The sequence below is a fragment of the Mus pahari genome, chromosome 10, assembly GCF_900095145.1.
Source record: "Mus pahari chromosome 10, PAHARI_EIJ_v1.1, whole genome shotgun sequence".
Taxonomy (NCBI): Eukaryota; Metazoa; Chordata; class Mammalia; order Rodentia; family Muridae; genus Mus; species Mus pahari.
Window position 1 is genome coordinate 111986181 of NC_034599.1, and position 25184 is coordinate 112011364.

Genomic DNA, 25184 nt, shown 5'->3' on the forward strand with positions numbered 1-25184 from the left:
GTCACACTGGGAAAGTTTCTGGTGGCTGGAAGAGGTCATCAAGGATGGATGAGCAGGGCCTAAAGCAGGGAGCCTGAGGGAAGGGATTCCTGTCACCAGGTCATTCTCACGGGTGAAAGGTGCCTTGGCCTCTCAGGGCTCTCTGCGCATGAAAGGTGAAAGAATCCAGAAAGCTTTCAAGAGCAGAGCTGGAGAGAAGTCTTGGCTGCTGACACCTTGAGAGCTTGTGCCACTCTCGCAGAGGACCTGGGTTCTAGGGGACCTGACGTCATCTTCTGGCCTATCTGCAGGTGTCCGCCCGCATGAACGCAGCTCACAGACATCGCGTGAGCGCACACTGACACACGGAGATGAAAATAAATGCGGTTTGTTTTTGTTTAAGATTCCTTTATTTTTATTTGAGAAGCATTGGTGTTTTGCCTGCATGTGTGTCTGTAAAGGTACCAGATTTCCTGGAATCGAAGCTCCTGACAGTTGTGAGCTGCCACATGGGTACTGGGAACTGAAACCCAGGCTTCTAGAAGGGCAAGACAGTGCTCTTAACCCTCGAGCCATCTCACCAGCTCTTGTTTTGTGTTTTAAAAGCAGAGCCAACAGGATTGAGTGAGGGAGCTGTAAGGGAAAGGGAAAACTCAAGGATGCCTGGGGGCGGGGCGGGGGCTCAGACCAGGTTTCTGGAATACAGGCTGGTCCTTTGCACGAGGTTTGGATACACTGGAGACTTTTAGACCTCCAAGGGACAAGGCAGTTCAGGGGAGAGGTGTGGGGCTGGGGATAAAATTCAAGACATGATTCAAAGCATATTTTAAATGTCCGTATTTAAGATAGCTGAGGAGACAGTCTCAACAGACGTGACCTGGGTGTGGTGGCGCACACCTTTAATCCCAGCACTTAAGAGGCAGAGGCAGGCAGAGTCCCGAGTTTGAGGCCAGTATGGTGTATATAATGAGTTCCAGGGCCTCATAGTGAGACACTGTCTCCAACAAGCAAACATATAGAGAAAACAAAGCAAATGGCTCCTGAGGAACAAAAGCTGATGCTGACCTCTGACCTCTGACCTCTACATGAACCTGCTTACACACATCCACAGTAAATAAAACAAAGAAATACTCAGAAGCACTAATGCCCTATAGGGCATCTACGGTGATACAATCTTTCTGGAAGTCAAATGCTAAAATTTACATACTGTTGGCTGTGGAATTCTAGCATATTACCTCCTCCCACGTAAATATTATACAACTATACAAAGTATGTACAAACACGAGCAAAGATCCTCTACTACGATACAATCTTTCTGGGAGCCAAATGCTACATTTACATACTGTTGGCTGTGGAATTCTAGCATATTACCTCTCCACACATACACACACATAAAAATATTAAACAACTATACAAAGTATGTACACACACACACACATAGATATTATACATCTATACAATGTACAAACACGAGTAAAGATTTTCATGACTGCAGCATTTACAGTAGAACAAAACCCAAAACACACCAAACAAACAAACAAACAAACACAGTCCCTGTAGCTTGGGATAGAGTAAATGACGAAGAAGCCATAAGAAATAGTATGGTATTGTGGTTTTTTTAAGTAACAAAACATATTTTATAGATATCAATGTTTGTATAAGCAGAAAAAAGTAGTTGTAACAATATGGTAACCTAATTATCTGGGGGGAAAAAGAGCTGAGAACACTTTTATTAAATAGCAGTTTACTGTCAGCCCTGGGGATTGAAACTGGGGCCCCTCGACTGCCAGACAAGAGCTCCCCTACTGCACCACACCTCCGACAATCCCTTCAGTTGTCACTTGAGACCAGATCTTGCTAAGCTGCCCAGGCTGACCTTGAATTCTCCTGATCAGACATTGAATTGCAATCTCCCTGCCTCTGGTTCCTTACCTGAGGAGCTGGGATGACAAGCCTATGGTACCAGACCCAACATTGTTTGTTTCCTTTGTGCACTGTTTCAGATTTTGTTTTTGTGACTCATGATTATAGAGAATGTGTCACGTATGAAAGTTAAAAAAAAAAAAAAGTAAAAGAAGTGTGTGTGAAAGCCAGAGACAGATAAATAAACACAATCTCGGGCTGCAGAAGAGACGATGAAATGAACAGAGAGGCTCATCAGGAATTCCCTTCGTGCTCACAGAGTCTGCTGGGAAGGTGACTGGACAGATGGGTGGACAGATAGACGGATGGATGGACAGATGGACAGACAGAGAAGGGGTGAAGAGAGGACAGTGGAAAGCAAGAGAAGTAGGGGTGTCAGGCAAGGAGGGAGTTGTAGAGCCACCTACATGAGGACAGCTGGAGCGGCCTTTGCCACCAGAAGGGCTGAACTTGTGAGAGCCTTTGGCTTGGACAGGTCAGCTGAGCGGACAGTAAGATGGGGCATGCAGAGGAGAGGGGTGAGGAGCATCTCTGTGACAGGCTCAGCCTCCCTGGGACTTTCTGTGAGGACACCTGGATAGAGAGTGGAGGAGCCCAGAGGAGCGCCGGGGACCTTCCAGGGTTGGAGCAGCTGCCGATGACAGGATCCCTCCTTCGGGGAAGACCCTCCCTTACACGAGGGCCACGCCCACTCGGCTCCTAGGGCCACGCCCACTCGGTTGCTGTTCTGCTACTCTCCCCACACAAAGCCCCTCCCCTCAACACTGGGAACAGGATGCGGGTGTATGGAAAACCAGACAAATGGCCTTTCTGCCCATGTTCATTCCTCTCTCAAGCTCCCCTTACTGCACATTCCAGTCAGCACTGGGAGCAGGCAGTTAAAGAGGAGGCCTGCCATGATCCTGGAAACTCAGGATATTTGGGGAATGTTCCCAGGGTCCCAGGTACCTAGAGGGCGGCCCTGGGCTTTTGACCTGGCTGGGTGAACTCCTGCCCTACAGGGAAGAATGCAGCAGAGAGGCAGCCAGAGCTTGCTCCTTCTGGGTGCACACCTTAACAAGGTCCTCTGCTTTTCCGACTCTCTGGACAGTAAGGTTCCCTCAAAGAACAGATGAGGGGGCCAGCCAAGAGCAGGGGAAATGGCTCAGGTCTGTGGGTGAACATCCTGAGACTCGACTCAGGAAGTGGGTTCAGGGCTGTAAGGCAAGCAAACTCACACCTAAGTAGAAAGTGACAATTTTGGCATCTGTGTTACTTAGGCAAGGATATCTGGAGGTACAGAGCTGACAGCATGGTGCACATATACATACACATAGGCAAAACACCCATACACATAAAAGAAAAATTAATCTTTTTATTTTTAAAAATATTTATTTTATGTATGTGAGTACACTGTCACTGTCTTCAGACACACCAGAAAACGGCATCAGATCCCATTACAGATGGTTGTGAGTCACCATGTAGTTGCTGGGAATTGAACTCAGGACCTCAGTGCTTTTAACCACTGAGTCATCTCTCCAGCCCCATTATTATTATTATTATTATTATTATTATTATTATTATTATTGCTTTTGAGAAAGGGTCTCACTAAGTAATCCTGGCTGGCATGGAACTTGCTTTGTAGAGCAGGCTGGCCTCACACGCAGAGATCCGCTTGACTCTGCCCAGTGAGCGCTGGGATTAAGGTGTGCGGCTCAGCCTCACACCCTCTATTGGCTGGGTTCTCTAGAGGATAGGACCCAGCACAACAAGTGCACAGCACAAAGGAGGGCAGTAAACCGGCTCACCAACAGTGCCCGTCTGTACTTGACGATTGCTTGGTACTCAATGCTGCCAGTGAAGGGCTGGAGGATTCCTGGAGATTCACAGCCCAGGTCTCAAAAGTGACCTCCAACCCAGCCTGAGCTTCAGAGTGAGATGCTGTCTCAAGGTAAAAGCAAAAACAAGGGATTGTTTAAAACAAAACCAACCAAACAATATATGTGAAGAACAGTCTGAGCAAATTAAAATAGTGGTGGCCGCACTTGGGTAGTAAGAAACGGCTTCGCATGCAGTCTGGCCAGCGCAACAGTGAATCTTTTTCTCCATCAAACTTCATAATAAGCCTGTCTCTGAAAAGGGTGATGCTGGGGCTGGAGAGATGGTTCAGTCATTAAGAACCAGGGGACCAGCGGTTTAGTTCCCAGAACCCTTGTCAGGTGGCTTACAATTGCCTATCAGCTCCCGGAGATCCGACCCCCTCTGCTGGCCTCCACGGGCCACAGCACATATATACACAGAGAGAGACACACAAAATAAAAATAAAATTTTACAAAGAAAATATATTAGAGATGCTAGCTCTCACAGTGGCGTTCGCCTATGTCCAGCCCTCGGGAGGCTAAGGAGGAGGCGGGTGGGGTGGGGTGAAATGGTGAGTCTGAGCTAAGCTACATTACCTAGCTGGACGTTAGGAATGCAAACTTTTAGATGACGACAGGGATGACGCTCTTCTAAAGGAAAAGCTAGACGGAAGAGGCGGAGCCGGAAGAAGAAGTAGGACACGGAGTCTGCAGCGTCTCTGTTGCCATGGAATCCGAGATCAAGGAAGAGCAGCAATGCACAGCTTCCTCGGCCGTTATGTCGCCCTTGGAGACCCAGTTGCTGTCTGTCCCACACCAGCTCGAGTCCACCAGTCTCAGCTGGTCCATCAGGAAGTCCTTGCATTCCTCGACCGTCTTAATGGATTATTGTCAGTTCGGCTTCCCTACGCGGTCCCTCCGCGCCGGGTTCCAAGCGCTCCCGCCACTCCCGGAGCCGCAGATGTTGCGTCTGCGTCCCGCCTCGCTGCGCACGCAGGAAATCTCACATCTGCTTGCCCGAGTCTTCCGAAACTTGTACACCTCCCAGGTGATCGGAGATGACTTGAGCGACAGTTTGATCAAGGCCCGGGGCAGTGAGGATGCGCGCCACGAGGAGTTCCTGGACCAGCTGCAGCAGGTATAGCGGGTGCATCTTGGTTTATGGTCCGGACGTAGCCGCGCCAAAGTGAAGAACCCTATCCAAACTTTTTACATACGCATTTAAATGACACCTCCAGCGTCTTTCTCTGCGCACAAGCACATTATATGTTGCAACTATAAACGAAACATCTGGAGCAACATTATATGTTGCAACTATAAACGAAACAACTGGAGCAGACAGATCCATTCATGGTTAGGCATTTTTTGCTCACATTTCTGGGTCAGCAGCGTGTTTTCCTCTTTTGCACTGGGGTCAAGACCGATGATCCCGCCTCTTTGTGACCAGCAGTCGAAGACTCCCTTCCCAATTCTCCCCTGTATCTGCCCCTCGGATCTTTCCTTATTCTTTGTCACGCCTTTCTGTCCTTTACTCTCTCCTTATACGACATGACCTAGCTTTATTCATTCCTTTCTAACACATGCCTACTGTATGCCTTGCTCAATGCTAGGCAGTGAGGATTCAGTAGCCATGAATACTTCGGGAGTAGGGTACACCTCAGTGTTGAGTGCTTGCCTGGCAAGGGTAAGACAAAACCCTCAACCTCCACCAAGGCAAAACAAACAAAACTGTGAAAAAGAAAATATAGCAGTTGGTAAGATGGCTCAGCAGGTAAAAGTGTTTGAGGGTAAGCTGTGCACCCCCCCCCAACACACACACAAAGTGTTAAGCCCTCCTCCCTGGTGGCAGGATATTGACAGACCCTGTCTTGGACAGGTAATCATGGCAGAATGAGATCGAGCACGCAGTAAGCAAATTGTTTCAAGAAAACACCGATCCGCCTTACTCCACCTTTCCTCAGGCTTCCCCCACCCCCCGCCACACCTACTGTTCCCCGAGCCTCAGAGGGAGGGATGCAGGACTCCCACTGATGGCTCGGACTCAGTGGCACCTTATTTTCAGTCTTTCGATGGTTGTGGATCTCCACAGTTGTGAAACGGGGCTTCTCTGCCCACAGACATGGTTGAAAGCACCAGGTTCTCTTGATCAGAGCGTCACACAGCCTCACTGGCTGTCGGTCTTTCCCGGTTCTGTCTACAGAAACACTGCACGGTCTGATGATTAAGCCCACAGACCCAGAACCCGTACTGGGGCTTGAACCCTGCCTCCGTTACATGGCGTTTGTGTGACTTGGAGGATCAAGGGAGTCACTTAATGAACAACCGTTAACTGATGGCTCTGGGTGGGATCCCGACTCTCACACCCAAGTATTAGGATCAGGGCTTTCTGGAAAGTCCAAGATGCAGCACGCTGGACTTCCTCGCAGTACTTGGTGTTCAAGGCTGTCCCGGTTCTGCTTTCTCAGAGGAGGTTTTCTGTCCACAAGAGGACTTAGCCACGACCTCCTTTCCTCTACTTTAAAGAATGGCCAGGGCTGAAGAGGTGGCTCTTTGGGTCAAGGCATTGCTGCTGAGCCCAATGACTAGTTTTCTATCCCCTGAATCCACAGGACAGGAGAGAACGGACTTCCGTGATTTGTCCTCTGACATGAATAAGCTCTCCATAGCAAAAATGCCTCCAATAGGTAAACAAATGGAAAACAATAAGAGTGACTAAAGTCTGAGGTCCAGCAAAACAACGAGGAAAAAACAAGTTCGCTCCGTGCACTACTGTCTTAGTATCCCCTGCACTGTGAATGCTTTGCTGCCAGTCCAAGAATATGTGCTAGGAGCATGGCTGGCTGGCTTGTCAATCTAAGCATTCTTGAAGTTGAAGCAAAGGCTGGCCAGGCAGCCAGGTTGGACCTCTTGATGCCAACGTGGCAGAGTTTTGGGGTGTGAGGTTCGCAAGGGTTAAAAAAAAAAAAAAGCAGAATTGAGTCACCGAAGGTGAAGCGGGTGATACAGGGACGCAGTGACTTGGAAAGTTCTGTAGGTTGGGGCCTGGAGAGTGGGTTCAGTGGGTTTGTGACACAAGTTCAGGGCCCAGCACACACATTAAAAACTGGGCGTGGCTGATGCTGCCTGTAACACAACATTGCCTAAAGTGGAGGTAGGGGGCTACTGGGGAGGGCTGGTCATCAAGTCTATTCCCAAGTTCAGCGAGAGACCCCATCTCAGGAGAATAAGGTGAAGGGCGATAAAACAGAGCCCCTAAGGCCCTCCTCCAGTCTCTGCATGTGCGTGCACGCGCACGCGCAGGCACACAACATTTTAAACTATTTATTTTTCATTGGTGCGTTATGTATGTGTGTCTCTCTGTGTGTTTAAACATGTTTGTGGAGGCCAGAGACAATTTCCAATTCCCTTGGGCCTGTAGGTACAAGCAGTTGTGGGCTGGCTGGCGTGGGTACTAGGAGCCGAACACAGTCCTCTGGAAGAGCAACACAAGTACTGTTAAGAGCAGAATCATCTTTACAAACAAACAAATAAACAAAAACAAAGCAGTCCATTCCCCTGGGCAGCGCGTCACCCAACTACATCTCTCTTTGACCCATGGCTTCATGTACACTGATGTGGATTCTGCAAAAGAGGATGATGCCATCTCGGGTGAGCCCTTCCCGACAGCTTGAATAGAGGCTGCCAGCTGGAGGCTGCCCACTGGCTGTGGTTAATGGGCCTAGACTGGGCCTTGCCTGAATCAAGACCTGGGGAGCCTTACTCTGCTGGACCCCGATGGGTTTGCATTTCCCAGTGTGGGTGGCAGCGCTCGTGACGGTGAAACCGAGAGGGAGAGGACCGAGCTCGGCTCTTACTGAGCACACCGTGGAACTGCCAGTCCCTTCCCGTGACCTCAGAGTTTAGTCCGGTGGGTTGGACCAGAGGGTTTTGATAGTTGTGTGGCCAGCTGTGCTGGGCTGAAAGCCCTGATGTGGAGAGGCACAGGGTGGAGCCAAAAGGTAGGATCCCGTCAGATTTCCGTGTATTTGAATGCCCATTCGCAGGCGAGAGCCGTCTATAAACAGCGTCTGGATGAAGCCGCCATGTTGGAGAGACATATCATGCAGGCCCGTGCACGGGATATTGCAGAAACAGAGCACACCACCAAACAGAGCAGACTACACGTTGTGGAGACCCCTGTCAAGCTGCCCCCAGGTAGGTGTGAAGTGTGTCTATCTGTCTGTCTGTCTGCCTGCCTCCACCTCTGCAGCTGTTGGTATTTTACTATATTCACACCACTGTTCTTTTCTGAACATTGGCAGAGCAAGTTGTAGACACAACAGCCAACCACTACAGAGCACTCCAGTGTGCATGGTCCCTCCAGAAGAGCACTGTCCCACACGGCCAGCATGTGACTCTCCAAGCCAGGGACTTAGCCATGGTGCAACATCGGTCCCTGACCCAGAGAGCCCGTTTAGGTTCCAGCAGCCAAACCATAGCTTCCTCTCCTCTGACCTTTCCTGTCAAACTTGCCAGGTAGGATGGGCTGGCTGGCCAGTGAGGCCCAGGAATTTGCCTGTCTCCATCTTGCAAGTCCTTTTTAAAGATTTATTTATTTATTTTAGGTATACGAGTACACTGTAGCTGTCTTCAGACACACCAGAAGATCCCTTTACAGATGGTTGTGAGCCACCATGTGGTTGCTGGGAATTGGACTCAGGACCTCTGGAAGAGTTAACTGCTGGGCCATCTCTCCAGCCCTCTTTCTTTTATTTCAAATGTGGTAGAGAAAAAAAAAAAACCCAGATCATCTTTACAGACATCCATCTGGTCCCTGCATCTCAGGGCAGGGCAGGCAACCCCAGGGCACATTTCCCATGTACAGAACCAATGATGGGGACAGTCAGCTGCCTTTATTATCCCATGCACAGAGCACCTCTCCCTGTCCACCAACACAGCTGTCACAAGGTGAGGAACCTTTCACTTCTCCATATGGATGGACAGCTTGTGTGTTCATTCTTGCTCTTTCTGGCCACCGCTCCACACTGGCTTCTGTGGATTGGAACAAGCAGCTCCTTGAAGAGCTGTATTCAGTAGCCGTAGGGTCAGTGAAGCCTGCCATCCCAGAAGGAAGAAGACCATCATCAGGGCAAGGCTTTTACAGGCCCAGGTCAGATATGGAAAGAGACTCTTCAAAAATGTGCTAGAGAAACTGACTTGGTGAGGGCTAGAGAGAAGGCTCAGTGGGAAAAGCATGGCCCACTTTTGCAGAGGACCTGAGCTCAATTCCAAGCTCATAACCACGGCTAACTCTACCTCCAGAGGATCTGATGCTTCTGGCCTTTGTCAGCATTGCAATTCCTACCTACCCCGTCAAGGCATGCATTCACATGCATACACATACACACATATGTGAACACACATGCACCTGTGCATACATGTACACACGTGTACATACATGTATAATACATACACACCGCTGCATACACATACGTGCACATATACACACATGTATACACACTCACTTAAAAATCTTTTTTAAAACTGCCTTGAAGATGTGCAATGATATGTGTGTAAAATGTTATAAAGGAGCCCATTAGTTTATATGCCAGCTTGAAAAACAAAGGCCAAGAAACCACCGTGACCCCTGCACCCTGGGAGGACGGGAAGAGGGTTTGACATGTGGTCATCATAAAACCTCCTGAAACTAGGCTGGATGTTATCCACTTGGCATGGTTTTTGTTCCCCAGCCAAGTCTTCCTTGCCAAAGGAGGGGTTGGGGGCCATCACTTCCAAAAGTGCACCTTCTGTAATTCCAGGATCCATCAGGAAAGGACCCCAGGGAGTTCTGGAAGAAGGGACCATGAGGCCCAAGAAGTAGTTTGTGGGTTATTTACTGGCTATCAGGATTTTTGTCCACTGATTGACGGATTGAATTTTAGTTATTTATACATGTGTATCTATATGGGTCTATGCGCATGAATGTGGCATCCATAGAGGACAGAAGAGGGTGGCAGAGCCCCAGCAGCTGGCGTCCTAGGCAGTTTGTGAGCCACCAGACATGTGCAGGAACAGCAAGCTCCCTTAACCCTACCCGCCATCTCTCCAGCCAGGCCATTTTGGAGCTGCCTTCAGATGGCGTAGTGAGAAACTTCTGCTTCAGGGATGCCAACTGCTATTGTTCATGGCGGTTCCCTGGCCTTTTCTTCTTCAGCCCTGGATACTTTGTACTTACCGCCCTCCGTTTGCTATGCCCAGAGCAGTTTCTGCTTCAAGCTCTGATTGTTAACTTTAGGCCAAATCTTCTGATCCTCGTCAGCACCCCGAGGGCAGATGATAGTGCGTCACTGCGTCACTGCGTCACTGCGTCACTGCGTCACCTTCATCTCCGGATGCTGAGAACTGGCCCCAGGGCTCATGCGTGCCAGGCAGCTACTCTTCCAACTGCGCTACATCCTGGCCCCTAGAGGAACTTCTAACACAGCACAAGAAGGCTCCCCCATACATAGCATTATAGATTTGTGTAAACACAGACTAACACAAAGGGTGCATTCTCTCTTAAAACGCGGGCTTTGCGTGATGGTGGTATGTCAGTGGACGCTCACTGTTGGCAACAAGCGTGCTGTTTTGGGGAAATGATAGTAACACATAAAGCGACACACGCACGCGGCAGAGGGCCACGGAAACTCTCAGGCAAGGGGCAGAGGGCCACAGAAACTCTCAGGCATGGGGCAGAGGGTCACGGAAACTCTCAGGCAAGGGGCAGAGGGCCACGGAAACTCTCAGGCANGCAAGGGGCAGAGGGCCACGGAAACTCTCAGGCATGGGGCAGAGGGCCACGGAAACTCTCAGGCAAGGGGCAGAGGGCCACGGAAACTCTCAGGCTCTCAGTTTTCTTGCCAGTTTCTAACTACTCCAGAGTCCAAAGCGAGCTGACGGCTCAGTATGCAATGTTTGCTGCCAAGCCTGGCAGACAGAGTTCAAACCCCAGGACCCGCTGATAGGAGGCCAGCTGACTCCTGCAAGTTTTCCTCTGAACTCCTCATGTGCACCGTGGCACCTACAGGCCCCCACAGACACGCACTAAACAAACAAATACATGTAATTAAAATGCAGCGAAAGTCTGTCTTAACAAAACCGTCTTCCTCACATCTGCCAGAATAAGATGACACCTCCCTTATGTCACTTGCCAAAGCTACCCATTTCTAGTTGGTATTTCTAGACACTAGTGTTATAAACCATATATATTATACATTACATAGTAATTATATTGTATGTTATACAACATAATATATGATAATTATAAAATATAATATACATGGGTTGCATGTTACATATTATGTATTACATATTATATATTATAATGTGTGTGTGTGTTTACTATCATTTTTTTGGCTCAATTGCAAACATCAACTTCCACTCAACAGTATAAGTGGCTTTCTCTGGTGTGTCACTAGGTTGATGGGAGTTGGGGAAGCTATGGTTGTTGCTTGCTGTAGATCAGGTTCAGCTGTTCTCCACGTGGCTTTCATGCTGGTGTCTGAGAGGAAGAGACAAGGAAGCTATGCTGATGTCCAGAGTTCACCATACCAGCACATCTCAAACCCTTGCCACCATGATTTGGCCAAAGTGAAAGGCCAAGGCTGACACTGTATTGCTTCGGGAGGCACAGGGACTGCCTGGCAACTCAAAACTCTTGCCTGGCCTGAGACAACACTCAGGCTGCCTTCCTAACAGTGAACAACCTGAGACAGCCCCACACAGCTGCATCAAGCTACATGTATACCCCACTCCAAACAATGCAATGAACACCACCACCCCACCCCCAACAATAATTCCCTGTTGCCATATATGTCTTGGAACGTGTCCAAAAACTAAAGGGAGCCTGAGCCAATTTCAGGTCCACGCATGGTTAAGGGAAACTGTCCTCTAAGTGAAATTGTACAGAAATTTTCCTATGGATCATCTTATTCATAAGCATAACTAGGCACACAGATGTTTAAAATCAGCTGCATCATGGGAAAGGACATGGACAAGAAAGGAAAGCTTGCATAATCCACATCTATCAATGGAAACTGAGACCCACTCGCAGGTCACCCCCTGGCCACCAACTCCTCCCCCTGGTCTCCACAAAAGAAGCCCTAAACAATAGGCAAGGCCCTTGGGTGCTCTAAGTCAGGCGGCCCTTGGGTGCATCCTGTGTCCTCTCCTTGAGGCTTTGCTTCCCAACTCTTTTAATAAGATGCCTCTGAAAACACCCAGGACCAGCAGTTACGCTGTGGCTAGTGACACTGGGAGGGACAGATGCACACAGAGGGGCGAAGAGCTGGGGCTTGCGTCGCATCTACCGCACTTGATCTCATGCCACCACGGACTCCACATATGGTGCCACTTTACCCCAATAACGCCATGCACAGCTTGGCCCAGTTGTGGGCTTCGACTGAGTGACTGAGAGATCATTGGTTTCTTAAGTCTTCACCACCGGACTCTAAGAATTCACCTAGGAAGTGTAGACTTGGAGCTGGCAGCGTGGGTCCCTGGGTCTGCCTTAATTGCCTTTGTCCCGTTCTCTTCCGCAGTGAAGACAGCCTTCAGGTGGTGTCTAGACAGCAAGTTAATGCAAAAACATCACTTAATCTCTACAGAGGATTACTACACTGATCCGGTGCCATTTTGCCCAGCGCCCAAAGGTATCTATCCTCACTGGTGGAGCGCCTGGGCATACCCTTCCCCCCTTGCTCTGGTGCCCCTGCTCTGGTGGAGCTGGGGCATCCTCACTTGCAGCTCAGCTCACCCGCTCCTGTTGCTACTTAGTTGCTGCTATTTAGTTACTTTCCTGTCCCTTTATTTAGTTGTTATCTTCCTTAGTTCAATTCCTTCTTGCAAATATTCTATCTCCACCACATGGAATTTGACGTGCCCCATTGGCTGCCCAGCAGTCAGAAAAAAAAAAAAAATTAAAAGTTTAGATGTTGTTGAATGATCCGCAAAGGAAGGGCAGGAGACTCAGGTCAACAATCAAGTTCCTGAAGAGAAGAGAAGCTTTTTCAAACATTGAGAAGAATGGGCTAGAGGGACCAACAAAGAGGGAGGAAGGGGAAAACAAAGTGGGGGGGGGCAGAGCTGTGATGCTGGGCCCATTTCCTGTAACCAGGAAGGCAAACCCTAAGAGCAAACGGATGGAAAGCTGAGTGCAGGCGTACACAAGGAGGTAGAGTTTGTAAGCATTGCTGGATGGGCAAAGGGTCACTGTGAAGCCTGTATGCGTGCATCAGTTTTAACCGTGCCTGGCTGCAAAGACAAGCACCCAGCAGTCCCAGGGACTGGGGCCCTGCGATGAGCTCTTTGGAGCTTCGCAGCTGTCCCTGTTGTGGGGTAGGGACGTGAGGGTGAAGGAGACTGCAGAGTCAACTGTGCCGAGAGGCTCTGCCACCCGCCACTTCAGTACTTTGTAACCTAGTGCCTGCCTGGGGAATACAGACTCTGCTCCCTCCCTGAGCGCTTCCTGGGAATTAAAGTAAGGCTTGGGCTGGGGTAGCTCTTTACCCTTTTGCTAGTGTCAGAAGTCCCCATCTAAGCCAGGGGAACGTGGTCTTAGAGATGTAAAAAAACAAACAAACAAACAAACAGCAACAACAAAAACAAAAGCAAATGCTGAGTCCTCACATAAGTTTGTTTGTTTGTGTTTTAATGTTGCTCACATTAGGGGGTGGAGAGATGGCCCAGATGGTAAAGGCACCTGTCACCAGGGTGATCTGAGTTCAGTCTCCAGGCCTAACTTCCAAAAGTTGCCCTCTGACCTTCACACATACAGGAAGAAATGTGCATGCTCCCAATAAATAAGACATGGTAAAAATAAAACTTGAAAAGAGTTAAAGGGGGGAGGGGACTGGCAAGATGGCTCCGTGGGTAAGAGCACTGACTGCTCTTCCAGAGGACCCAGGTTCAATTCCCAGCACCCAGAAGGCAGCTCATGACTGTTTAACTTCAATTCTAGAGGATGTGACATCTTCAACACATAAAATAAAAATTAAATTATTTTAAAACATTGCTCACACTTGGGGTATGTGCTTAGCAATGATTTGCTTGTTTTTGTCAATTAGCCATGCTGGAAAACAGAGAGCTATTTAAACCACTAACCCTATGTCTGTCTGTCTGTCTGTCTGTCTCTCTCTCTCTCTCTCTTTCAGATTTATTTATTTTATTTATATAAGTACACTGTAGCTGTCTTCAGACACATCAGAAGAGTGCATTAGATCCCATTACAGATGGTTGTAAGTCACCATGTGGTTGCTGGGATTTGAACTCAGGACCTCTGGAAGAGCAGTCAGTGCTCTTACCCACTGAGCCATCTCTCCAGCCCTAGCCCTATGTCTCAAACACACGGAATAAGTCCCAGGAGTAACTCACGCATTGAACAGCAGTATCTGGCGTTTTGAGACTGAAGGCTCTGAGGAGCATGTGACCTGACTGTGGCTCTGGTGGCTTTCCTTGCTCACATTAGAAACACGCCTGTCCTCACTGCGACACAACTAACCTGTGTTTCCTCGGTGCCACAGACAAATCCACCCCTGGATGTTCAAAGATGACGTTTAGCTGTGAGCAGCGTTTCCTGCGCAAGTCAGAGCTGGACAGGGAGGCTGAGGAGCACTGCAGGAAGCTCGCAGAGTGTGACGACTTTGAGTACACCGTGGACAGCTTGAGCTTCACCTCTAAGACCAGAGAGAAGACCAAAGATTCGGTCAAGGTTAGAACTGCACTGTGTTGGGGCACTGGGTGCAGGGAGGCGGTGAGAGGGAAGGAACCCCGACGACCTGCCCTGACGTCTGTGGTTCATGCAGTTGACCAAGAGGGCAACAAGCCCCGATGTCCTCTTGCCTGTTACTAACCGTTCATTCCTGTGCTTCAAAGAAGGCACGCACGCCAAAGAATAAGAAGTGGATGGAGCACCTGCAGGTGCCACAGAGAGCCCTGGACAGACGGCTGCTCGCCAGGATGGAGAATAGGAATCACTTCCTGAAAAACCCTCGGTTTTTCCCGCCTAACACATCACATGGAGGCAAGTCTCTAATTGTCCCTTCGAGCAAGCCAGAGAGAGGAGGATCCCTGAATGCAGAGCCAGACTGGAGGTGAGTTCTTCCCTCAGAATCCCAGGAAACCTGAGCTTCAGCGTGAGCCCTGGAAGGTTCTGGATCTGGTGCTAAGGAGGTCCCCAGAGACAGTCACAGACACCTGCAATTGTGCTTCACCAGGATCCAAGGTGATGCTCAACCCAGCCAACCCGACAGTGAGAATAGACCACTATGTAAGGAATTCACGTGTCTTGGGTAACAGCAATATTAAACATTTTCTTAGTTACATGTACTTAAGGCATGTTTCAGAAAATCTCCAACACCAATAAGCCCATGGAGGAAAAATACAACTCAGTTCATATGAAGACACGCTGAGGGCTTAGCTACTCTATTCTCTGTCTATGAAATCCCTTGCGACTTGCGGTTTCTCTAGGCCACACGCTCCATCTTCCTCCCACCTCCTCCTCTCTCCTTCCTCTCCTTGTTTCCCCTGCGTTCTCTCTCTCTCTCTCTCTCTCTCTCTCTCTCTCTAAAACTTTCAGCCCCACCTTTCCCTTCCTCTGACTAGTCACTGGCCCTAGCCTTTATTTTACAAGGTAAAATGGGGAGAAGGCTCATGTGGAGTCACCTGAGTATGTGATTTACTCCTTGTCCGAGGCAGCCCCTCTTGGGGAAGCAGAATTAGCATCAAAATACACATAGCATCAGGGCCATGTACAACAAAGATAAACTGTGATTTTTCTGTTCTTTAAGAGACAAGTGTGAGGGCTGGAGAGATGGCTCAGCCATTAAGAGCACTGTCTGCTCTTCCAGAGGTCCTGAGTTCAATTCCCAGCAACCACATGGTGGCTCACAACCATCTGTAATGAGATCTTGTGCCCTCCTCTGGCCTGCAGGATACATGCAAGCAGAACGCTGTATACATAATAAATCTTTGAGGAAAAAAAGAGAGACAAATGTGTCTTTGGCCACATTTCAGTAATTGTCTTAAAGGAATGAGTTCCTTTCGTACCTTTAACACTATTAATGTATCTTTTATAAAGAAAAATTGTAAATGTTTAACGTGTAGTTTATTATATGGCCATTATAGGTCAATTATGACACCACAGACATGGATGGCATAGTCTCATGAGACCCCCATCCCCACATGAATTCAACTCAAGGAAAATCTCTCTTTCTTTGTTTTTTTTTGTCCTCCACCCACTTCTTCATCCCAGAGAATTTCAAACAAATCACAGTAAAATCCTTTCATCTATGAGTCTGATGTGTCTCCAAGTATGAGATTCAATCACACTAATAAATAAAAAAGTTAAAAGACTGATAGCTGGGGCACAGAAAATGGCTCAGTAGGCATGAGTGACTGCTGCGCAAATACGGGAACCTGAGTTCAAATCCCAGTCACGCACATCAAAATCTGGGTCTGTGCCTGTAACTCCGGTGTTTGGGAGTGAGTGGAGACAGGGGAATCCCGAGAGCTCACTGAGCAGCTGGCTTCACTGAAGCAGCAATCTTCATGTTCAGTGAGAGACCCTGTCTCCACAGAATAAGGCAAAGGACACCCCATGCCCCGGCCTCCCCTGACTGTATGCAGACACATGTGTGTGTACCCCACGCCTTACCCCTCCCACACAGGCGAGGCACAGCCACACAAATGTAAAAGAAATAAAGGAAAACTGTATTAAAAATCCCCCAAAAATAGCCGGGCGGTGGTGGCGCACACTTTTAATCCCAGCACTTGGGTGGCAGAGGCAGGCGGATTTCTGAGTTCCAGGGCAGCCTGGTCTACAAAGTAAGTTCCAGGACAGCTAGGCTATACAGAGAAACCCTGTCTCGAAAAAAAAAAAAATCCCTAAAAACATGTTGGTATTTAAGCTCTTCGAATTTCCTTATGCATATTGAAAATTCTAGAAGTAGCCCAATATATTTGTCTTCACAAAACATGGATCGTGCTTTAAAATTATTATTTTAAGGTTAATTTATATTGTTGGTTCTGAACCCAGCCATTGATGGCTGAGCCATTTCTCCAGCCCTTAAGGTTAATTAATTTTTTTAAAAAAAATTATGTGGGGGTGTGGGGAATACAAGGTGTCCATCTGATCCCTCTCCCTGGAGCTGGGGTTATAGGTGGTTGAGCTACCTGATGTCGTGGGTACAGGGAACCAAGTTTGGGCTGTCAGAAGAGCAGTAAGTGTTCTTAGCCACTGAGCCATCTTTTCAGCCCTAAAAATTTCTATAACCTGCTTAGTAAACATCAACCAGAAAATCCAACAAACAGCCTGTTGTGAACACCTTTGACTGCATAAATGAACTTATGTCTTTACTTTTCAGTTTCTTGAGAGAGGGGGTAGAGTAGCTGAGGCTGACCTTGAACTTCTGATGACTCTGCCTCCTCCTCCCAAGAGCTGGGACTATGGGAATGTGCCACCACATCCCGCTGTCTGAGTCACTGCTTTCAACTGCATCAGACAGATGAAGCTCACAGCTTTTTCTCCCCTCCCATAGCTGTACAGATGCCCCCGTGTTCCTGGCGAAGCCATCAGTTGGATTTTTCACAGATTACGAGATTGGAACCGTTTACGAGGTAGAGCCCTTTGCTTCTTTTTATTGTGGAATGTGTGAACCACACAGGAAAGGGGGGGAGCCTAATGAGCATGCACCATGCACGCGCCGGTCACCCAGTTTCCGGAGGTGCTCAGTGCCGCTTTCCATGTGACATCGCCTCTGGATTCTGTTGAAGGAGGCAAAGGCAGCACGGTATACGAGTCGCCAGCACGCGGGACTTTTAGTAAAGAACCTTAAGCTGAGTGAGAGGATCACTGCAGTCCTCCGGCACTTGGGAGCTGGAGAGGGTGGGAGTCAGCGGCCAGACTGAGCCACATGAGAACAAACCAGTCCCGAGAGATGGCTCAGCAGTACGAGTGCTCACTGCTCTTGCGGAGACCTAAGATGGAATCCCAGACTCCACTTCAGGTGGACTCCAACTTCCTGTAACTCTAGTTCCAGATGATTCCAATAGCTCTGATCATTATATGCACCCACACTCACGTGCACATACTCGCCAATGCATATGCACGTATGCATACACACACATACCACACACACACGTGCACACATATGCATAACCTTTTTAAAGTCATACAGACGTTTTTGCATTGATATTTGTATACGAATGAAAATAACCTGCCTCATAGCTGCGTTATATAGCTTCTATTCCTTGTAAATAAGGAAAGAGGGAAGGCTAGAATGAATTTGATGATGCTGGGTTGTAGTGGAGGTACAAGCGTGGGCTTATGGTTTTAATAAGCGTGTAGGCTGGGAAATGGCCCAGTGGGTTAAGTGTCTGCTGTACAAGCCTGAGAACCCGATTTGGTATCTCCAGCACCCAGTGTGAAAAGCCAGGCACGGTGGTGCAGACCTGTAATTCCAATGTTGGGAAGTGGAGGCGGGAGGATCCTGGGGGCTCACTTACTAGACAGCCTAGCCCATCAGTGAGTACCGGGTTCAGCATGAGATCCTGTGCCAAAAGGTACATAGAGAACCATAGACAAAAACACCCGGTGCTGACTCCTGGTCTCTAAAGATGCCAGGGTACACACGTAAATCCATCCACACATGAGTATACATGTAAATCCATCCACACACAGGTATACACGCACTCATGTATACTCCATCTACACACATGTATACACGTATAAGCCATCTACACACTCGACAAAAAAAATGGTATTTAAGCTTGAGTTCTGGCCTTCACGTGTAAGTACACACGTAGCACATGCTCCTTGAAACACTCAGTGCTCCTGCATGTACGCAAACACAGACACCCACACATACGCACCATAAAAGATGTGCACACACATACCGTAAATACAGATGTACTGGCAAGCACCCCTACTTTACTTCCTAGCTTTACCCACAGACACAGAGAAAAGTAATGTCGCCCTGGTAGTGGGTAGTATACTTACTATCTAGATTTAAGTTCTTAAGTCCTGCTTCCCACTGAAAGGAAGCAGCAGGGCCGGGGATGTGTCTCAGCAAGCACTTGTCAAGCACATGTGAAGCTCTGGGTTTGATACCCAGCGTTTTATAAAACGCCAGCACTGGGAGGTGGAGGCAACCAGAGTGGGATATGTGAGAAGGAAAATAAAAGGAGCCAGAAATCTTCGAAGCACTAGTCCTCCCTGGAGTGGAGGCAGGGAAAATTCGAGGGGAGCCTAACATGTCAGAGGTGTTGTGACAGCAGTGTGTGAGTGTGCCCTGACACTGTGGCCCAGACAGTCCTGTCTTACAGCTGAGCACTGGGTATGGCCAGTGTCCAGCCCAGATTCAGAGGGCAGCGGGCTCCGGGAGAGGCCAGTTTATGGAGTCAACCTTGTAAAGAGTCCCTGCTACTCCTGGGCATCTAGGAAGAGATTTTCAGAGTAGCAGACTGGCTGAACTACTGATAAGTTAAGTACACAGCTAGAAAACTCTGCACCAGGGAAGGAACTAGAATAATCTGCTTCTTACTCAGCGTGCTCTGTCTCTCTGTCTCTCCATATCTCTCTCCGTATCTGTCTCTCTGTCTCTCCGTATCTCTCTCTGTATCTGTCTCTCTGTCTCTCCGTATCTGTCTCTCTGTCTCTCCGTATCTGTCTCTCTGTCTCTCCGTATCTCTCTCCGTATCTGTCTCTCTGTCTCTCCATATGTGTCTCTCTGTCTCTCCGTATCTGTCTCTCCGTATCTCTCTCCATATCTGTCTCTCTGTCTCTTCGTATGTCTCTCCCTGTCTCTGTCTCTGTGCTTGCTTGCTCATGCATGTATTATGTGTGTGAAACTGTGTGTATATGTGAATATGTGTATGTGCACGTATGTGTGTATATGCATGTGCATGAATGTGTGTAAATGTCTGTGTGCCTGTATGTGAATGTGTGTGTATTTGTGTGTGGGTGAATATGTGTCTATGTCTGTGTGCATATATGTGAATGTGTGTATCTGAATGTGTGAATGTGTGTGAATGCATGTGTGCATGTATGTGAACATGTGTGTGCACATGTGTGTATATATGTGAATGTGTGTGAATGCATGTGTGCATGTGTGTGAATGCGTGTGTGCATAGCCATGAGGTCAGGCTTGGATGCTGTTTCTCAGAAGCCATCACCCTGAAGTCAGGTCCTCAAGTTTGCACAAGCTCTTTACTGACAGAATGATCTCCCAGGCCCTGGTTAGTTTCCCCCTTCGCTGGTTGAAGAGGTTGAGGAGGCCCAGAGCAGATGCTTGGTAAACAGCGTGATCAGCTTCATCATCTGCAAATTTCACATCATGTGGAGTCAATCAACAGTAGGCTGAAAAAGTATGTATGTGTGTTTGTGTGTACACACGTGTGCAAACTCTAAGTTCAAGCCAAACTTGAACGTCTTCTGTGCTGAGCTCTGAGATGAACCTTCATGGATGAGGTGATGTGCGACCCTGCCTTGTCCCACCATTTCACCTTGAGTGAGCCTTGCTCGTGTCTTATGTAGTGAAGCCCACTATGCCCCATCTACACTGGTCACTTAGCGCTCGTTTCTTGTCCCCTCAGTAACACGGGGTAAGAACTATTAATGTAGCATTTACCACGTGTTTTGGGTAGCACACAAACGGTGTATGAGAGGCTCTGTGAGGTCCTAGCTCCTTTTCTGCTGCACAGATAGAAATGCCAGGCCTGCCACCCACTAGGCAAGGTCTTTCCTCATCAACTAACAATGGAGACAACCCTCCAAAGACATGCCTACAGGCCAACTCAGTCTAAATAGCTCCTCACTGAGACTCTCCCCAGAGGATTTTAGGTTGTGTGAGGTTGACATCTGAAACAGACCAGCGCAGGGGGCTGTGTGTAAATGTTGTGCTTAACAGTCTACACATTTGGGTTCCTGCTGGCCTCTTGAGTTAACTCCAATCCCATTGCGCACTGATGGTCAGGACGAGTGTAGCTATCATTTAAAAAAAACCCAAAAAGCATAGAATCAACTCCAATATTCATTTTACTTTTTATTTTAACTGGGGGAGGAGAGCTTTAAAAAACTTCCTCACTCAGGGCCCTGCTCTGTAACCCATGCTGGTCTATAACTCACTGCACAGCCCAGGCTGGCCTGACACTCATGGCAAGCCTTTGGCCTTGGCCTTCCAAGTGCCAGGAATACAGGCGCTTGTCACCATGTGCAGCTTTGTATTTTAATTTTACTATGGAATTGTCCCCATGGACCCATCACCCCACTTCAGTAATTTCCAGCATACCACCAAGCTTATTTCTTTCAGAACCCTCTTCCTTCTCATCTCATTTGAATTTGGGGTGGTGAGGTGGTTCGCTTTTGCCAGCAAACCCAACAGCCTGAGTTCTATCACAGAAGCTACAGAAGGGGAGAACTGACTCTTACAAGCTGTCCTCTGATGTCCAAACGAGTACACACACACACACACACTCACAAACTTGCACACTCACAAATACACTCACACACTAATACTCACAAACACACTCATACATACTCACACACACACTCACATGCATACTCACACACACACACACACACTCACAGAAAGAGAAATCAACCAACCAACAACTCTACCAGTCAGTAACTCTTGACCTCATGCTGTGCACCACTGGATGGCCGAAAGCACGCCCCCTTCCTTTGCACAGATGGTGATCGCTCTGCAGAACACCACCTCCACCAGCCGATTCCTGCGCGTCCTCCCACCATCTTCTCCGTACTTTGCTCTGGGACTTGGTAAGTTTGCCACAGTGGCAGTCTACACTGCCTCATGATGATGTGCTCTGCCCAGGCCTCCCTCCTTCGGCTGTCTATGTGGTCCCTCACGCTCAGTCCACAGCCCCTCTCCTCCCTCCCATTGAGGTCCCAGAGTCTTACCAGCGTCCCTGCCCTCCTCCCCTTGCTCGGGGCATGGTTTCTGCCAGCTTGCCTTGACTAGGTACTCTGCATTGCTCATGTCACCATGGCAACCTTCCAGTCAGCCTCCCAGCCTTACTGTCTGCCCCACCTCCAGGCCTCTGGTCTCGGTCAGGTGTGGTGGCCCCCACTTGTAATCCCAGCACTTGGAAGGCAAAGGGAGAAGGTGTGACACAAATCTGAGGCCAGTGTGGGTGACGAGTACCCATCTAACCAAAAAACCAAACCCTTTGCCGCTCAAACGCACCAGTCTCAAAGCTCTGCCTACAAGATAATCCCTATGGCACAGGGCCAGATAGCCTCCACCCTTCCATCCATTCCTCATGAGTCTTCTCATTCCTGCTTGGACCTTGATGTTGTTACTTATGCGTGCCCTTCCCACCCCCATGCCCCAGGCAGCTCAGCCTGGCCTTGGTCCAGCTGTGGTCAGTGTCGAATGACTTTTCCTGGGGAGATGTGAGCCAGCATCCCATCACCCCAGAAAGGCCCCAGGGACAGAGTTAAGTAACCACTCCAACCAAGTTGAACTTGGTGAACCAGAGTGTTTACTGAGGTTTCTCACAGGGTCACAAATGAGGAGCTCCTCCTCACCCGCATCTGTGAGGGAGGGAAGAGCCTCCTCCCCCTCAGTGATGGCTCCCTGCTTATCTAACCTCACAGGGGGCCTCATAAAGCTTGTAGCTTGTAGGAGGTTCCCAAGCCTTACAGAGTGCTCTCTCTTCCCTCCAGAGTTAATATTCAATTTGGCAGAAATAGACACACTGTAACAATTCCAGGTGGATCAGCCCCAGCCCTGATGGGCAGCTGGTCCTTCATCCTCATTGGTCAACAGGGATGTTCCCAGGAAAAGGCGGAATAGTGGCTCCCGGGATGACCTGCCAGTACACCGTCCAGTTCATCCCGGACTGTCTTGGCGATTTTGATGATTTCATTTTGGTGGAGACGCAGTCTCCCCACACGCTGGTAATCCCCCTGCAGGCCCGGAGACCGCCGCCAGTGCTGACCTGTGAGTGAGTGTGTGCGCTGCACCTTCAGTGGGATCAAGCCATGCCTGGGGGGCTCCTGTAAGCATCTTGAGGGGCGGGCAGCATCTTAGGAGTCCCTGGAAGTGGCTCAGACCTTGTGTCTCTTGGGCAGAGGCTTCAGAGTCCTGAAGGGAACCTTCCAGCAGCTTCTACCACAGCAGGCCTCCATCCTTCCAGTCCACAGGGGCTGAGGCCGTAGGGGAAGGTGTTTCTGGGCACCCAGAGGAAATATCTGAAGACATTGACTCTGTTGCTGGGGAAGGGAGGAAGGCTTCCTTAGGAAAGCCCAACCCCAGCTGGTCCCTCCGGGGTGTGAGCTTCTGCAGCTGCACCTAGCCCCCCCCATTTGTTTACAACCCCCCCCCCCAGACCATGTTGGGTCTCTCTGACTGTCATATGATCTCACAGTACCCTGGGCAGAGCTCAAGGGACTCAAGGGTCAGGCCGTGCCCTATTTATCCTTCCTTCCACTGTGGCAGTGTGGCGGGCTGTTCTGAGCTCCTCTGGACCTCAGAAAGAACGATGGCAGCAGGGTCCATTTGGAGTGATACGCTGTCCTTTTTTAAAACTAAATTTTTATTTCATGGGTTTATTATACGCAGGTGTGTATTGTGCCGTGGTGCACATGTGGTTGACAGAGGGCACCTTGTAGGAGTTGGTGCTCTTCTTCCACTGTGTCCATCTGGGGGAATTGAACTCAGGTCTTCAGGTGTGGCAGCAGGCCCCTTTACTTGCTGCGTGCCTTCCCTGAGCAATCTCTTCCCCGTGTCTCAGTGTCACCAGTGTTGGACTGCGGCCACTGCCTCATTGGAGGGGTGAAGATAACCAAATTCATCTGCAAAAACGTGGGCTTCAGCGTTGGCAAATTCTGTATCATGCCCCAAAAGAGCTGGCCGCCGCCGAGTTTCCGGGTGAGTGGCCATGGACCGCGGCCCGGGAAAGGAACGGAACCCAACACGCGTGGCCTGAGGACAAGAGTGTAGAGGTTGGGGGCGTGCTTTCAGTCACGGCTCCTGTGCAAACCTGGCTGCGGCCGGTGCCCTCTTTTATTTTTCTTTTTTTTCTTTTTTTTTGGGGGGGGGCTGTTCAAGACAGGGTTTCTCTGTATCGCCCTGGCTGTCCTGGAACTCACTTTGTAGACCAGGCTGGCCTGGAACTCAGAAATCCGCCTCCCTCTGCCTCCCAAGTGCTGGGATTAAAGGCGTGCGCCACCACCGCCAGGCTCTTTTATTTTTCAATGCTGGCTCCAAGACGACCACGCATGCGCAGCATTATCATTGCAGATACGAGCATTATGTGAGACCGCAGGCAGGCAGCTTTGCTTGAATTCCGTATTGGCACAGTACTTAAAGATATTTTGGGGACGGGGATAGTGGGAGAACCCGTTAAGTCCTCAGAACTGACATAAAAAAGCCACTGTGGTAGAATCCCAGTCAGAGGCTGTGGAGACCGTAAGATGTCTGGTTCAAGCTGGCCCATCAGCCTTCCTAGGTGAGTTCCTAGTTCCTGGCTAGTGAGGGACCCTGTCTCAAAAACAGGCAGACAGTGTTGTTGAAGGACAATATTAGAAGCTGTCCTCCGGCCTCCACACGAACACACATACATACTCACGTGCACCTACACACATGTGAACATACACACACACACATATTACACATAGTGTGTTTTGAGCCGACCTTTCAAAGAGGGGGATTGCACAAAAGCATAGGTATCCCAGGCTCTTTGCTGTGACCCTATGGGCTGGGACGAGGGAGCAGAAGGTATACTGCTGTCCCAGCATCCCACTGTCCAGGTAGCCCCAGCCTGGCACCAATGACTTCACACGTACACTGTCGTTTCTGTTGTGACTGGTAGATTTCCCCACGCCTTCTGGCCTAGAAATATGAGGCCTCCCTTCCCAGTCATGTCTGTTGCCCGGCAGGGTCTTGTAAGCACCAGTTTGTGTCTCAACCCTGGAGGGTTTCTTGAGAAAACCACAGTTTTGCTACCAAGATGGCAGATGACAAGTGTCCTTGCGACACAGAACGGATAAGCTCGTGGGGAATGAGGGGATTCAGTGGCCAGCACAGACAGGACCAGTTCCTGGAGGAGCCTTAAAATCCGTAGACAGCAAAGCCGACATTTGGAGAAGCCTCCAGTGTGAGCGCCGGAGTTTTGTGATTTCTTCCACACTATTGTGTAACCCTCTGCCTATTTCTTTTTCTTTTTCTTTTTTTAAGGCTGTTGTAACTACTGGCTTTGTGGAGCAGCCTCCCTTTGGAGTAATGCCTTCCGTGTTTGAGCTGGCCCCAGGGTACGCCATACTGTTGGAGGTAGGTAATGAGACCTGTCCCTTCTGCTCACCCTTGGTGGCTTCCTCAGAAATCCCACTATCACCTCCCCTCTGTATTCTCATGACTCACGCCCACACTGTTCCAACCCAGGTCACAGCATCAGTGGGTTCTGGAC

At 49.1% G+C, this 25184-nt stretch overlaps 1 protein-coding gene across 3 annotated transcripts in view; it reads left to right on the forward strand.

The window, feature by feature from the left end:
- Positions 1-4453: 4453 nt before the first annotated feature.
- The window catches only part of Dlec1 (DLEC1 cilia and flagella associated protein), a 47398-nt gene continuing 26667 nt past the window's right edge, over positions 4454-25184 (forward strand). For 2 of the 3 annotated variants that reach the window (XM_021206539.2, XM_021206540.2), the window contains exons 1-10: positions 4454-4878; positions 7784-7934; positions 12299-12409; positions 14279-14466; positions 14634-14848; positions 17294-17372; positions 21444-21531; positions 22544-22717; positions 23511-23647; positions 24956-25048. In XM_021206539.2, coding sequence (XP_021062198.1) covers positions 4468-4878; positions 7784-7934; positions 12299-12409; positions 14279-14466; positions 14634-14848; positions 17294-17372; positions 21444-21531; positions 22544-22717; positions 23511-23647; positions 24956-25048 — 1647 coding nt within the window. In that variant the 5' untranslated portion in view covers positions 4454-4467. Of the gene's footprint in view, positions 4879-7783; positions 7935-12298; positions 12410-14278; positions 14467-14630; positions 14849-17293; positions 17373-21443; positions 21532-22543; positions 22718-23510; positions 23648-24955; positions 25049-25184 lie in introns of all 3 variants that reach the window. The other variant, XM_021206538.1, reaches the window with a different exon arrangement.